Here is a 12776-nt window from a genome sequence, read left to right as displayed (position 1 = left end):
TAGAGGATATTAGACATACACTATCAGAAATTCAGGCAGCATAGAAACACATCAAAATTTGAACTAGCCTTCCAGTATCTCTTGAATGAGGCAAAGAGACTCTTGAGTATGTAGAGGATAATAACTGAAATTTTAAAATCATCCCCTCAGACCTCATTTTAGCCATTATTTTAAACATTTTCCAGATAAAATCTTTAATAATCAGCTAAATTGATGAAGGAACTTCACTTCCTTTCCCTGTTCACCCTCTGGTAACTGTCATCATGACAGAATTAGAGCTTTCTATATTTTTGAAGATGTATAAAATGCTCAACTCTGTGGAAACGTATGCGCCAAAATGGTGGGAAAAGTCTCCCCCAAGTATTTATTCTAGTTTATAGAAGCTGTGACTATATACATCGCCTCATGGGCCTTAATTTATAAGCATTTTGATATAAGATAAAATTGTGTAGTTATTTATTGTGTTCTCCAAAAGACTATTAACTCGATGGGAGCAGATACCTTTCTATTTTGATCTTCCTCATAGCTCCAGAGATGTTACTACTACCTGGTACACAACAGGCTCTTAATAAATATTTGTTGAATGAATTAATGAATTCTGTGAAATTGCCAGAATATAGCAGGGTAGAAGATGAAGAAACTAAGCATCTTGGTAACTAGACCTTAAGTAATAAAAAAGTTGTTTAACCAAACATGACTTTCTTGGTTTTACTTCTCAGGAAATAACCCAAAAAGTGAATGTGAATAATTCAAGGCAAATTAATTTCCATTAATATAAAAATGACTTACCTATAACAGTAGAGTAAAAACAGCGTCTTTATGGCTGTTCATTTCCACAATTATTTGAGGTCATCTTTGACAAGTTCTAGTGTTAGTATTACTCTCCTTATACTTTTGCTCCCAGAGAAAAGATTTTACTGATCATACTGATCTATATGCTTTGTTAAATAACTTACCTTGGACCTCTTCTGTTGTTGGTGGTCCAATATTCCCAGGACCCATGGCTCCAAGGACAGATGAACAATTTGGCTGGGAGAGAAGAAAAAAGGTCCAACAAGTAATTATTACTTGTGTAACCTTTATGACCGGTAATGCTTTGAATTTGATAAGCTTTCCATATAAAATTTCATAGAGCTTCTCATTTAATCATCATTGTTATACAACAGAGCGACAGATGCCAAGTATTATTTAGAACGTGTTTTCCTTTTCCTTTCAAAAAGTATTTAGTTTAATAGGCCCAAAGGCAGAACTGATCTTTGATCAGACAAAATCCCCAGTTCCAGCCCAGTGAATTGTGTATCCCTGCGGATAGCAGAATGAACCACATTCATCTCTTTGAAGGTCAGAACCAAGTATTAGTATAAAAGCATCGACACTTTTGGGTTTCGGCAGTGTCTTGCCAGAGTTAGATGGGGGATGGAAAAGGACGGGAAAGTTTCATAGAAACAAAAACAAACCATTAAATAGGGTCTTAAGTATTTAGATATCAAAGGATGCATTCGAAACTCCTGGTAACTGATTTTACTTTTTTTCCTCTGGTGACCTATAACACTTTCTTGTCGCTCCACCTCATGACACTGAACTAATGGATTTAAACAGCAACCCCAAATTAAGAGTGTCAAATACATGCTGAACCACTTCAGTCATCATGCAAGTTCATTTTGCCATCCCCTGTGCAAGCAAACACACTGTCATAGGACTGCCCCTCTATTCACCAGTACAAGAATAATTTTCCTTTTTTCAACTAAGTATGATACATATTACACTATCAGAATAGTGGCAACCACCTCATTGGTCCCTCTCGGGGGTCTTTTGATAATTCAAGAAATCCCAATATTTTCCTAAATGTTCTTGCTGATGCCAGACTCTGAAGCTCCAGTTTACTCCATTGCTGACAGTCAAAACGTTGTTCTCTCCCTGGATCCTGGCAAACTAGCACATGAGGCTCTCTTTTCTCAGGCCCCTGCCTGGATCTCCCAAGACTTCAGGTATGTACAAGAGTTACAATGTCCTGTTTGGGCAAGAGGAATAGTGTCTGTCCTTGAAAGCTGGTGGAAAAACTCACCTGTGTCTTTATTATGCTAAACTATTCCAACAGCTATAAATCAGAAATTAATCTGTAACATCTCAATGGCTTCTAAGACAGTAACCATTCCTTTCCAAAAGGTGCTTCAAAAGTGCAATGTCTCTGGTTAAGGTGTTACAGTTTTATGTGGAAATCCCAAGATGGTACTCTACATTGTTTTTTCATTTTAATCACTAAGGTCATATAAACTAGTAGTGCTTTCCTTAAGTTATTAATCATCAGAATACTAATAGTCAATCAGGGCAAAGCATTTCTTGGAACATGAGGGCTTCTTGTTTTGTTGAGTAACACCTTCCAAGGAAAATTAAAATCCATGGAAAGGAAAACTTGAACATTCCTAACAAAAATTGGTATGCTCTCCCTGCATAGTGATGATCGGGTCAGTGAAGGAGGGTCTCAGTTTATTAACTTAATGAAAATAAACAATTAAAAACAAATTTCAAGTGGAATGAAAAACGAGGATAATAAAAATATTAAAAACCATCTTACAAATATTTTCCATGAAAATATCATTTCAGCCTTTACCATGGAGCCATATCCCATTATCTGAGAAATTTATCATTGCAGTTCATGCCACTTTGCAATAGGTAAGAGAGTTAGAACAACTTGGTTATGGTGTCTGTGGAGTGGTGAACCTTATTTCCCACAAGTCTTAAGATTCCTGTGTGAGTTTAAAAAACATTCTCTTCCTAATCTCCCAGATTCTTAGCAATTCATGGTAGAGATGGTGTAAATAAGCCAACGTCTATACAACAGTTCTAATCTTGTTTTCAGAGAGTATTTTCAAAAACAGATCACTCTTGTGATCATTCCACAGTTCCCAAGATTAATACATGTTAAAAAATGAAAAACAATTTCTCTCCTGGAAAATTTAAGAGTTCATTGGAAACATTAATTATTCCCCACTGTTCTGATACTCCAATTCTATATCCTCTAATGATATCTGTACTCCAGTGTCTGAGTGACCAATTACCTCAAAATTGCTGGTAACCCAGATATACAGAATCATACATTATTACAGTAATTTTCCTCTATGAATTGTACAATTTGATAAAATTATCCTCATCTATTCTCATAATCACTCATCTTTCTCCTAGAATCACCTCTAGATGCAAATAAACAACTCCATACATAAGGCCAAAGAGAACAGATTTTGTTACCAGGGAAAATCTTTTATCTTTGAATCTGTCCCAGTTACGAGGTCCACTCACCTTTCTTCAAAATTGCTGTTTCTCAAATATTTAATATGCTTTTTGCATAAGACATAATCCTACCCTTCCCAGGATGTATCCTTCTACTTCAGCTTAACGTAACCAAAATGTACTTGCCTTCCCAACTTGATTGATACCTTGCTCCTAAATTTTTCTCCAGTGTCCTGTGTGTTGTATATATTCAATGCTATCATTAATGTCCTGATTTTTGTTTGGCCTCTACTAACTTTTCCCTGAATAACACTTCTTGGATTCTGGCTCCAAGCTGATTCAGTTTCCATCCAAAAATTTTATTCCCATTGCACATCTTCCTTGATTCTGTGCCTTCCACCTAAACTCTTCCTGGAGGGTGGAAGTTCCATCCAGTGTTGATCTGAGCCACTGAATTTGCTGCCTATTCAGATTACATTTGTTTTTCCACACAATAGCAGAAAAGCATTTTGGGGGAGGAGCAGACTGATAGCATGCTCACTGGAGATGGTTTATTCATGGAAAATTGGTCATAATAACAATTTCACTAAGATCATGTAAAGCAAATTGATATATTCTGTTATTGTGTGAGATTTCTGGCCCAAATTTTGTTTGCCTTCATGTAGGCAGTCTGAAAGCTGAGGTTTGCTGATACCTAAGGAGCAGGAGAATGGAGAGCAGGGGCTACATAGAAGTATTTTGATTATTCTGGGAATATGGGCAGTGACTGAAGGTCAGTTTATGGAACTATCCTACCCAAAATGAAGCCCACCTTGCTGCAGCAAGCCTCCCTGGGGCTGCCTGCCATGATCCCAAACACTATCCAACAAATTAGATTTCACAGCTATGTGTGAGCATATACCCGGAAGTCAATTTACTAAGCTAAAATTATAGTAGTTTATCCCATTATCTGGGTCAAATTGTTCTCTGTTCTGTTGTCATGTGTGGACAAATTTTTAAAAATTAAGGGAGCTGGTTGGTGGGGTCCTAATTAACACTGTCTCATGGAAATTATTTGTTTTATAGAAATACTGTCTAGGCTTAAAAATCCAAGTTACCACTCTCTGCAATGGTTGTGAAGCATTCTTTGGCCATAAATATAAATGACAAACATTTTGAAATGTGGCTATTGCTACCATAATTACAGAACTATTTTCCTATTGAGTGTTCAGGTAATTTAGAAAAAAGATAATTATGTTCGCTAGGAATGAACCAGAGGTGATACTCTCATGTACAATGACTCCTGCAATCTCCTGTTGGATGACACAACATTGCTCCCACAGCAAGGTTTGAACGAGTTGTTCAAATACAGTTTAACAACTTAGCGTGAATAGAACTAATTCATCTGTAAGTATACAACCACCTGTCCAGACTCAAAATCATCCTCTTCTTCGGGATAAAGTAGCTTAGAGAGGGCTTGCAGAGCTGAAACTGAAGAAATGGTTTCAATTTCCATATTTTCATATTCTAGATTTTCAGTTTCCATATTTTCGGTTTCCGCATTTTCAGATTCCATATTTTCAGAATTCATGTTCTGAGGAAGAAGATAATCAGAAAGAGATATTTCGGTTTTCTGTTTCATTGAAGACCGAAGATTAAATTTTTAATCAGCCCTTGATGATGCCTAGCATTATACCGCCACCTGAGAATTCTAGTGGGTTGGTTCATTGGCTTTAGTGAAGAGTTCACGCAAAATAAATGAACTGTTTCATGGTTATCATAGTGATACTATATATGTATGTAATGAAAATTTTAGGAAATAACACATTAAAAACGTAAATAAGATTACCACGACTTATAATCCTACCAGCCTTTAAAATAATCCTTATAGGGGTGCCTGGGTGGCTCAGTGGGTTAAGCCTCTGCCTTCGGCTCAGGTCATGATCTCAGGGTCCTGGGATCAAGCCCCGCATCGGGCTCTCTGCTCGGAAAGGGAGCCTGCTTCTCCCTCTCTCTCTGCCTGCCTCTCTGCCTACTTGTGATCTCTGTCTGTCAAATAAATAAATAAAATCTTAAAAATAATAATCCTTATAGTCACATTTAGGGTAGGAATTCAAGGTCCTTAAACATCTTGGAAATGTCACAGACTTTAATGAATAACCTGCATAAAGCTTATTGTGAATGATTTGGGCATAAATATAATAGGAACATTTTCTACATCTCTGCTCATATTTTTCAAACATAATTTTATAAAACCAACTCACAGAAAACACTTCCTTAGTGCTGTTATTAAATGATCTGCTAAAATTTCTGCATTGTGCCTAGAACAGTAATACAAAGGGATTCTCAAATGTGTGCTCGTACAAAATCACCTGTCAAAATCAATCTGCATGCAGATGGTGTTTTGCAAACCTTCTGTTTTATTATGTTTTACTATTATTTTGACTTTATTTTTTATTTTTTAAAAGATTTTATTTATTTATTTGACAGAGATCACAAGTAAGCAAAGAGGCAGGCAGAGAGTGAGGAGGAAGCAGGCTCCCCGCTGAGCGGAGAGCCCGATGTGGGGCTTGATCCCAGGACCCTGGGATCATGACCTGAGCCGAAGGCAGAGGCTTTAACCCACTGAGCCACCCAGGTGCCCCTCACTTTCTTTTTTAAATGGAAAACTGATCTTAATGCTTATTTAAGATGTCAAGGGTATGAAACACATGTGAAATAGCCTTGTATGTTTAGCGTAGAGGCAGTATATCAGAGTGGTTTAGAGTAGGTCTCCAGAGTAATGCTGACTAGATATGCATCTATCATTTACTTCCCAGCCCTGTGACGTTGGGCACATCATTTAAACTCTATACACCCCATCCTCCTTACCTGTAAAATAGGAATAATCATAGTGCTACCTCATAGGGTTGTTACAAGGATTGAGTAGCTTCACACACGTCAAAAAGCTTAGAACTCTGCCTCGCACACATTCTAACCGTTGTAAGCATTCAACATATGTTAGCTATTATTGGTCCTTTAAAAATTTAATTTTGCTGGGCATGAATATCACTTCTAATAATGTCAAATAAGTTAATGATAAAACTCATTACATTGGAAACTCATTAAATTGGAAAAGGTGAAATAAATGGTGATAAAACAATCTTCTCTCACAGTACGGTCTGGTAGTCTGCTATGGAAATGAATAACTGACACAAATTAAACAAAGAGGCTCTTGTTTATATTTCAAAAGTTCTAGTTGATTATGTGTTCATTAAATATTTACTGAACATTAAGAGCAAAAAGTTTATTGACACATTTTCTACCTTTGACAACAAAAGGGGAAATGGATCCAGGTCTCAGATGCAGTGATATGAACAGTATTTCGAGTTGAGATTGCACAAACAATGAGGTTTTCTAAAACAAATATAGCAGAAACTGTTTTGTTATTCCAGCATTTCCCCCCCTTACAAAATTGTTGTGATGGCCTTATTATTATTATTATTATTTTTAAATACTTTATTTATTTATTTGACAGATAGATCACAAGCAGGCAGAGAGGCAGGCAGAGAGAGGAAGGGAAGCAGGCTCCCCCCTGAGCAGAGAGCCCCATGCGGGGCTCCAGGATCCTGGGATCATGACCTGAGCCAAAGGCAGAGGCTTTAACCCACTGAGCCACCCAGGCGCCCCTGTGATGGCCTTATTATTAATAGCAATGTAGGTGAGAGAGTTTGCTAAAACATGAAAAGCTGCATAAAATTATCATTATCATTTGGCACATACATTGTGCCTGCATACCCAGATACTTGATGATGAGCCTTGTGAGAGCTTAATGGTGGGCTGGTGAGAGGGGAATAAACTGGAACCGGTAAAGCAAACCCAGAAGAAGGGTATTCAGAAGTCCCAAATACCGGGTCTGAGGTAGCAATCAGAACTCCTATTCATACATTTTCATCTGCTCGGCAGGGACATGGCAACAGTTTGGGGATATGAGCAGTGTTTCAGGGCAGAAAGTTGGAATAAGCATGGTTGTAGGGAGGTCTGTTTAGGTGGAACAGAACCCTGGTCCATAGGTGGGGGGATAGAGGAGGCAGGGTCTGACTCTTGAGGATCTTTGAGGAGCTGGCAGCTAGATGAAGGTTCAGAATATGGCAGGGCTCAACATCACTGCAGGAAAAGAAATCTAGGTACCAAATCATAGACTTTCTCATGTTACTCTGGGCAGCTCCGTTATGAAGTGAGTCTGTCGTTCAGTGGGTACAGTGGATACTGGATTTAGGGAAAGCAGATTTATTCTAAATCCCTACCAGCTGGGAAGTAGCTCTGACCTGGCTCTCTGGTGAGAGGCAGGGCAGTGTGGACAGTGGGAAGACATCCCTTTAAGCCGAGAGTCTCAAAAACCGGAGCTGGCATAGAGTCAGCAGTTTATGAATACTGAATGAAGCATGATTAAATTCACACGGCTATTGTATTTCAAAGTAGTCACCTTAGAAGGTTATACACTGATGTAAATTATGCTATCAGTGTTCAAAATATTTTGGAATTGCCTTCATATGTATCACCAAGAAAACAGGTATCATTATGGTATCACTCAGTTTGATTATACAACAGATTTGTCTCCAAGTGATTTCTAGACGTATCAAGATATCACATCTACTTTCAAAATATGAAGATTTGCTACTTTGAGGAGATTCAAAAAAATGTGCTACAGGCCTCAAGGCGATTCTAAGAGTATTTTCAAAGGTAATTTAAGCCATAGCAACAGCAAGTGGATAGACTCCCAAAGTGACTGCTTTCAAAGGATGCCCCTTCTTGGGATGTATGTTTGAGTATATAACAAATTCACAATAATTTAAAGTAACACTCTATATATCTCAAGCACATTAGGACTTAGACTTCTTAAATTCCAAATTAGGCTGGCATAAAATGGAACAGATTCATATGTAGCTAAATAGGCGTAGAGATGTCATAATGAAATTGGCACTCTAGCAAAAATATTTTTACTATATCAACTGTAATAACCTGCAAACACAAAATAAGAAATCAAGATATGCTTGTTGATATATTTTGAGAAATAAATGAATCACCAATACTTTGTGAATAACCAAATAGTTCAAAGGATCAAGAGAAAAACAGTGATGTGAATTTTTGGAAAAAAATAGTCTAAATTTAATAGAAATACAGATTCTGCCACCTTTTTTAGAAGTCTAAAAATTAATAATTTATTAAGCTTTGTTGAAAACATTTATTTGGCAGAAACAGATCAACTGGACAAACTAAAGCAAGATGGCTTTTTACAGTGTTATTTATTTGAGGGATATCTTTCACCTGGAAATTTGACATGCATTAGGTTCCTCTTAAGCCTGGCAATCAAGGTCCTTTAAGATATCACCCCAACCTAATTTTGCCATTTCTTACTTATTCTGCTACATGCAATCTGTGTTCTGTTAAAAACTGAACTGCTTATTAAACATACCCTGTGGGGCGCCTGGGTGACTCAGTTGATTAAGTGTCCAGGTCTTGATTTCGGCTCAGGTCATGATCTCAAGGTTGTGGGATTTGCTTTGGAATTCTTTCTCCTTCTTCCTCTGCTCTTCCCCACTCCCCAAGTAAAATCTTAAAAAAAGAACTTATAATCTCCTGCCTTTATACCTAATGTATTCTTCCTTTTGCCTACTCAGTGTAGTGTAGTGATTAAAAAAAAAAAAAAAGGAAGAAGAAGGAGAAGATCCTAGAGTGCCACTGCTTGAATCTGGCATTACCACTTAAATAGGCCAAGAATAAATTGAAATTAAGAAAATTTAAGTAGTAATTTCTTTAAAAACAAAATATATTGCTAAATCGATTTGAGATTTGGTTCTTAGAAAATAAATTTTCCACAAGTGAAACCATATGATAATTGACTCTCTCTGCTTGACTTATTTCTCTCAGCATAATCTCCTCTAGTCCCATCCATGTTGATACAAAAGTTGGGTATTCATCCTTTCTGATGGAGGCATAATACTCCATTGTATATATGGACCATAAGGAGAGGAGAAGTGAGTTGGGGGTAAACGGAGCGGGAGATGAACCATGAGAGACTGTGGACTCTGAGAAACAAGCTGAGGGTTTTGGAGGGGAGGGGTGGGGGGTTGGTAGGGCCTGATGGTGGGCACATATTAAGGAGGGCACATATTGCATGGAGCACTGTGTGTGGTGCATAAACACTGAATCTTGGAACACTGAAAAAATAAAATTAAAAAAATTTTTAAAAAGAAAAGATAAAGAAAATAAATTTTCTATGCCCTTTGTTTTTATTTCTTTCACTCTCCTTTGCTAGGCAAATTCCAAAGGCAACATTTTCCAGATAGAGCTTATGATTTGCCCACATCAACTTCAGCCCTTAGGGCCTTCATACATAAAGGTGTGATTGGGGGAATCGCTCTTCATACCAGCCACGAAGAGCTAAAAAGACAGACACTTCAGAAACAGCTCATTACAGAAACAGAGAAACCAGTTAGGGACTAAACAAGCTCAACCAGGATGGCACTGAAGCAGCATCAGTAACCAGAGATTAAGTCAGACTCTGGTTATGAGGGCTGGGGTTGTGCCTTCTTTTTCATTTGCTTCCACCCACAGTGTCTGTAGGGATGGCTCTTTGACCTGAACTAATTGGAGAAAAATCTAGGTGAAATTAGTGAAAACCCTGAGTTACAGACTATTCAAAAGGAAATATTTTATTAATTCAAGTATATATAGTAAATAGAACCAGGGTCATAAAGAATTACCACATAATATCCTTTGGGAACTTGTTTGATAGGTAAACACATACCCCTATGTAAAACACTGTTTACAGCTGGATGATTTCAAATTATTCAAAATCGATTTACTCTCTTAAGTATATTTGGCATTTCTCCTGCAACTTTATTTACATAGTTCTTATTTGGCAATTCCTGTATTAAAATTCTTCTGAAAACACAAAAGTTTTCTTCTGAAAACAGAGATGCTGTTTAGCATCTCTGCCTATGTGTGAATTAAATTACAGTATACTGGCTATTTTTTTTTTACATTTTTGACATCTATGCACATCAATGATTAGTAAAAATAATTCATTTTTTACTTTTTCTTTATAATATGAAGAATGATTGCCTTTTTTAGGAATGTCATAAAATGTACCAAAACTTAAGTAACTATGAGGACTTAAAAGGGTTTTCTTACAAATTTAAAATGTATTCAATAGAAGATGATTTTTGGAAATGCCTGGAATATTTCATATATGACCTTCTTTTGATTTAATACTTCCTCTATTATTCTTTATTTTAGACAGACTTAATATACTTGGCAGTAATCTTTCTCTCATTCTCATACTCCGCCACTATCTAAAAAGGAGCCGAGACAGCAAATTTTCCTTCAGTACTTTGAAATTTTCTCCCTAAGTCAAAAGGCTTGTTTGTTTAATTTCTTTGGGAAACAGTCTCTGTTCTGAATTCTTGTCACAATAGGAAGCTCTGAGGAGAAATGATCCCTAACTCCCTAATCAAATTCTGTTCTCTCCTCATACACAGATTTTATTTTTTTGACATTGTTTCTTACCTTTTAACAGGTATAGTCCCACGACATAGGATACTCAGTCTCTGATCAACTGTTGGTGAGTAGCAGCCTCGCTGAGGTTAAGTACAAGTAGTCTTTGCACACGACACTTTAGCCCCCTCAAGCATAGTCTGACTGCTTCTCCATCCTCAACGGATCTGACCAACGGCCGTTGGAACCCTCAGGCCACAGTGTTCACATTCTCGCACACAGGATATTATTATCCACGCAGAAAGTGGCACCGGCCATTTTTTTTTTCAGTTTGAACAACGTTATACCCCTTAAAAAATAAATATCTATGTCTATCTACATAGATAGTTATCTACATATATAGATATGTATCTACATATCTACTTAGATATCTATCTATCTACATATCTATCTATATATATCTATATCTATATCTACATCCCAACCAAGGCACTCTGGGTAGATCATGCCTGTACGTGTAAAACAAAAGGAACAGTGGGGACTTGAGCGCCCAGATCTACCTATAAGGAGACAGTTTTCACTGTCAAATTAATGTTAAAACCATAAGTGTGTGTGAGTTGACACAAGCATTGGGAAGCCTTCGTGTGTTCATTTTGGCCTTCAGACCGTCAAACGGCATTTATTCCCCGGTATGGTAAAATTGACCCATCTCTCACTCACATCCTGAATAGACTGAGTTTTGTTACAGCTGCCTCCTGCTTCTAGTGTCCAGGGAAGGGAAACTTAGGGAAAAGGTCTGTACTCTTTGCGACTTGTGGCTTTTTTTTGCGTAGCTTTCAGAGTCATAACTACTCTAGAGTTCACCCTAGTTTTCCCGATAGCCAGGGCATTTGGGGACCCTTTCTTTCCCCTTTCTAAGGTTCAGGTTTCCTCACCTGGGTCAGTTTTCGGGTCGCTGGCTGGGCTCCGAAAATAGAGAGCTGAGAGCGCTGCGTCTGTTGCCTAGGTAACAGTTTTGTTGCCCCCTCCACCCACCACCTCCGGGTTCCCGCTTGACTTTCCTGGCCAATCACAGAAGAGTTTCCTTTGAAACAGCCCCAGAATCAACCAATCCGATCGCGTGCCAGTCAGGGTCAATGGCCGCCCTCTCTAGTTTACTAGGTGGACCCCAGTTAAGCGTCTGTCTCAGTTAGCGTCACTCCAGCGGTACCCTGCGGGCTGTGGAGGCCGTTTTTTTTTCCCCCTGCTCGGATTAGGCCGAGGCCCGCCTCTCTGGCTGCAAGACAGTCTTGGAGGTCCTATCCATTTACTTTGGGTCCGTGACGGCGAGCGGCGGCGGCGGCAGGCACCGAGGTAAGTTTGCGGGGATTTCGTTTGTCCCAGTCCTCTGCAGGCTCGCTCATTACGCTTTTCCCTCACGTGAATTCCAAACCGGACAGTTCCTCCCGTGGATCTGGGACAACCGGGGTGGAAGGATAGGCTCGGTGGCCAGGGGGTTGAGGTTTTGCTGTAGCTCTGCACGCGCTCCCACGCCCCCTCCCCACCCCGCGACAGAGACACGTTTTGTGGTTCCTTCCCGGCTCAGCGTGTGTGTGTGGGGGTGTGTGTATGTGTTTATACCCACGCGCGCAGGTAAGGCGGTATGGTGCTTCTTTTCCTCAGCCCAGCTTGTGTGTGCGGGGAGGGGGCGTGTAGTACCGGTTAGGTTAGGATCGCGCGTTTCCTTCGCTCATCGTGTGTGTGTGTGTGTGTGTGTGTCTGTGCACGCGCGCACGCGCGCGAGTGGTGGGATCGTGCTGCTTTTCTCGCCTCAGCGTGTGTGTGTGTGCGCGCGCGTGCTCGCGTGAGGGGCGTGTTTGTGTGTAAGGTGGGATCGCGCTTCTTTTCCACGGCTCAGCGTTTGTGTGTGTGTAGGGTGGGATCTCACTTCTTTTTCTCTGCGGTGGGCAAGACTTCTGGGCCCGAACCCTTGGGGGGAGCATCTCTGCGGCCGCCAGACCTACAGCCCATTCCCAGTAACATAGAGGACCCAGTGCCCTTCTTTTCCCGCCTTGGAGTGGAGAAACGCTGATGCGCTGCCGGCTTGCCAC

At 39.4% G+C, this 12776-nt stretch overlaps 1 protein-coding gene across 2 annotated transcripts in view; it reads right to left on the bottom strand.

Moving 5' to 3' along the window:
- The window catches only part of DNAAF6 (dynein axonemal assembly factor 6), a 36455-nt gene extending 25531 nt beyond the window's left edge, over positions 1-10924 (bottom strand). The window contains exons 1-4 of one of the 2 annotated variants that reach the window (XM_032837064.1): positions 10759-10924; positions 4786-4801; positions 4628-4755; positions 957-1029 (exon numbers count right to left, since the gene is read on the bottom strand). In XM_032837064.1, coding sequence (XP_032692955.1) covers positions 957-1029; positions 4628-4755; positions 4786-4798 — 214 coding nt within the window. In that variant the 5' untranslated portion in view covers positions 4799-4801; positions 10759-10924. Of the gene's footprint in view, positions 1-956; positions 1030-4627; positions 4802-10758 lie in introns of both variants that reach the window. The other variant, XM_032837063.1, reaches the window with a different exon arrangement.
- Between the last annotated feature and the right edge of the window lie 1852 nt (positions 10925-12776).

Source organism: Lontra canadensis, unplaced genomic scaffold, assembly GCF_010015895.1.
Source record: "Lontra canadensis isolate GAN:19392208 unplaced genomic scaffold, GSC_riverotter_1.0 scaffold96, whole genome shotgun sequence".
NCBI classification, from domain to species: Eukaryota; Metazoa; Chordata; class Mammalia; order Carnivora; family Mustelidae; genus Lontra; species Lontra canadensis.
The sequence above is the reverse complement of the archived record's forward strand: the minus strand, read 5'-3'. Positions and strand labels throughout refer to the sequence as shown.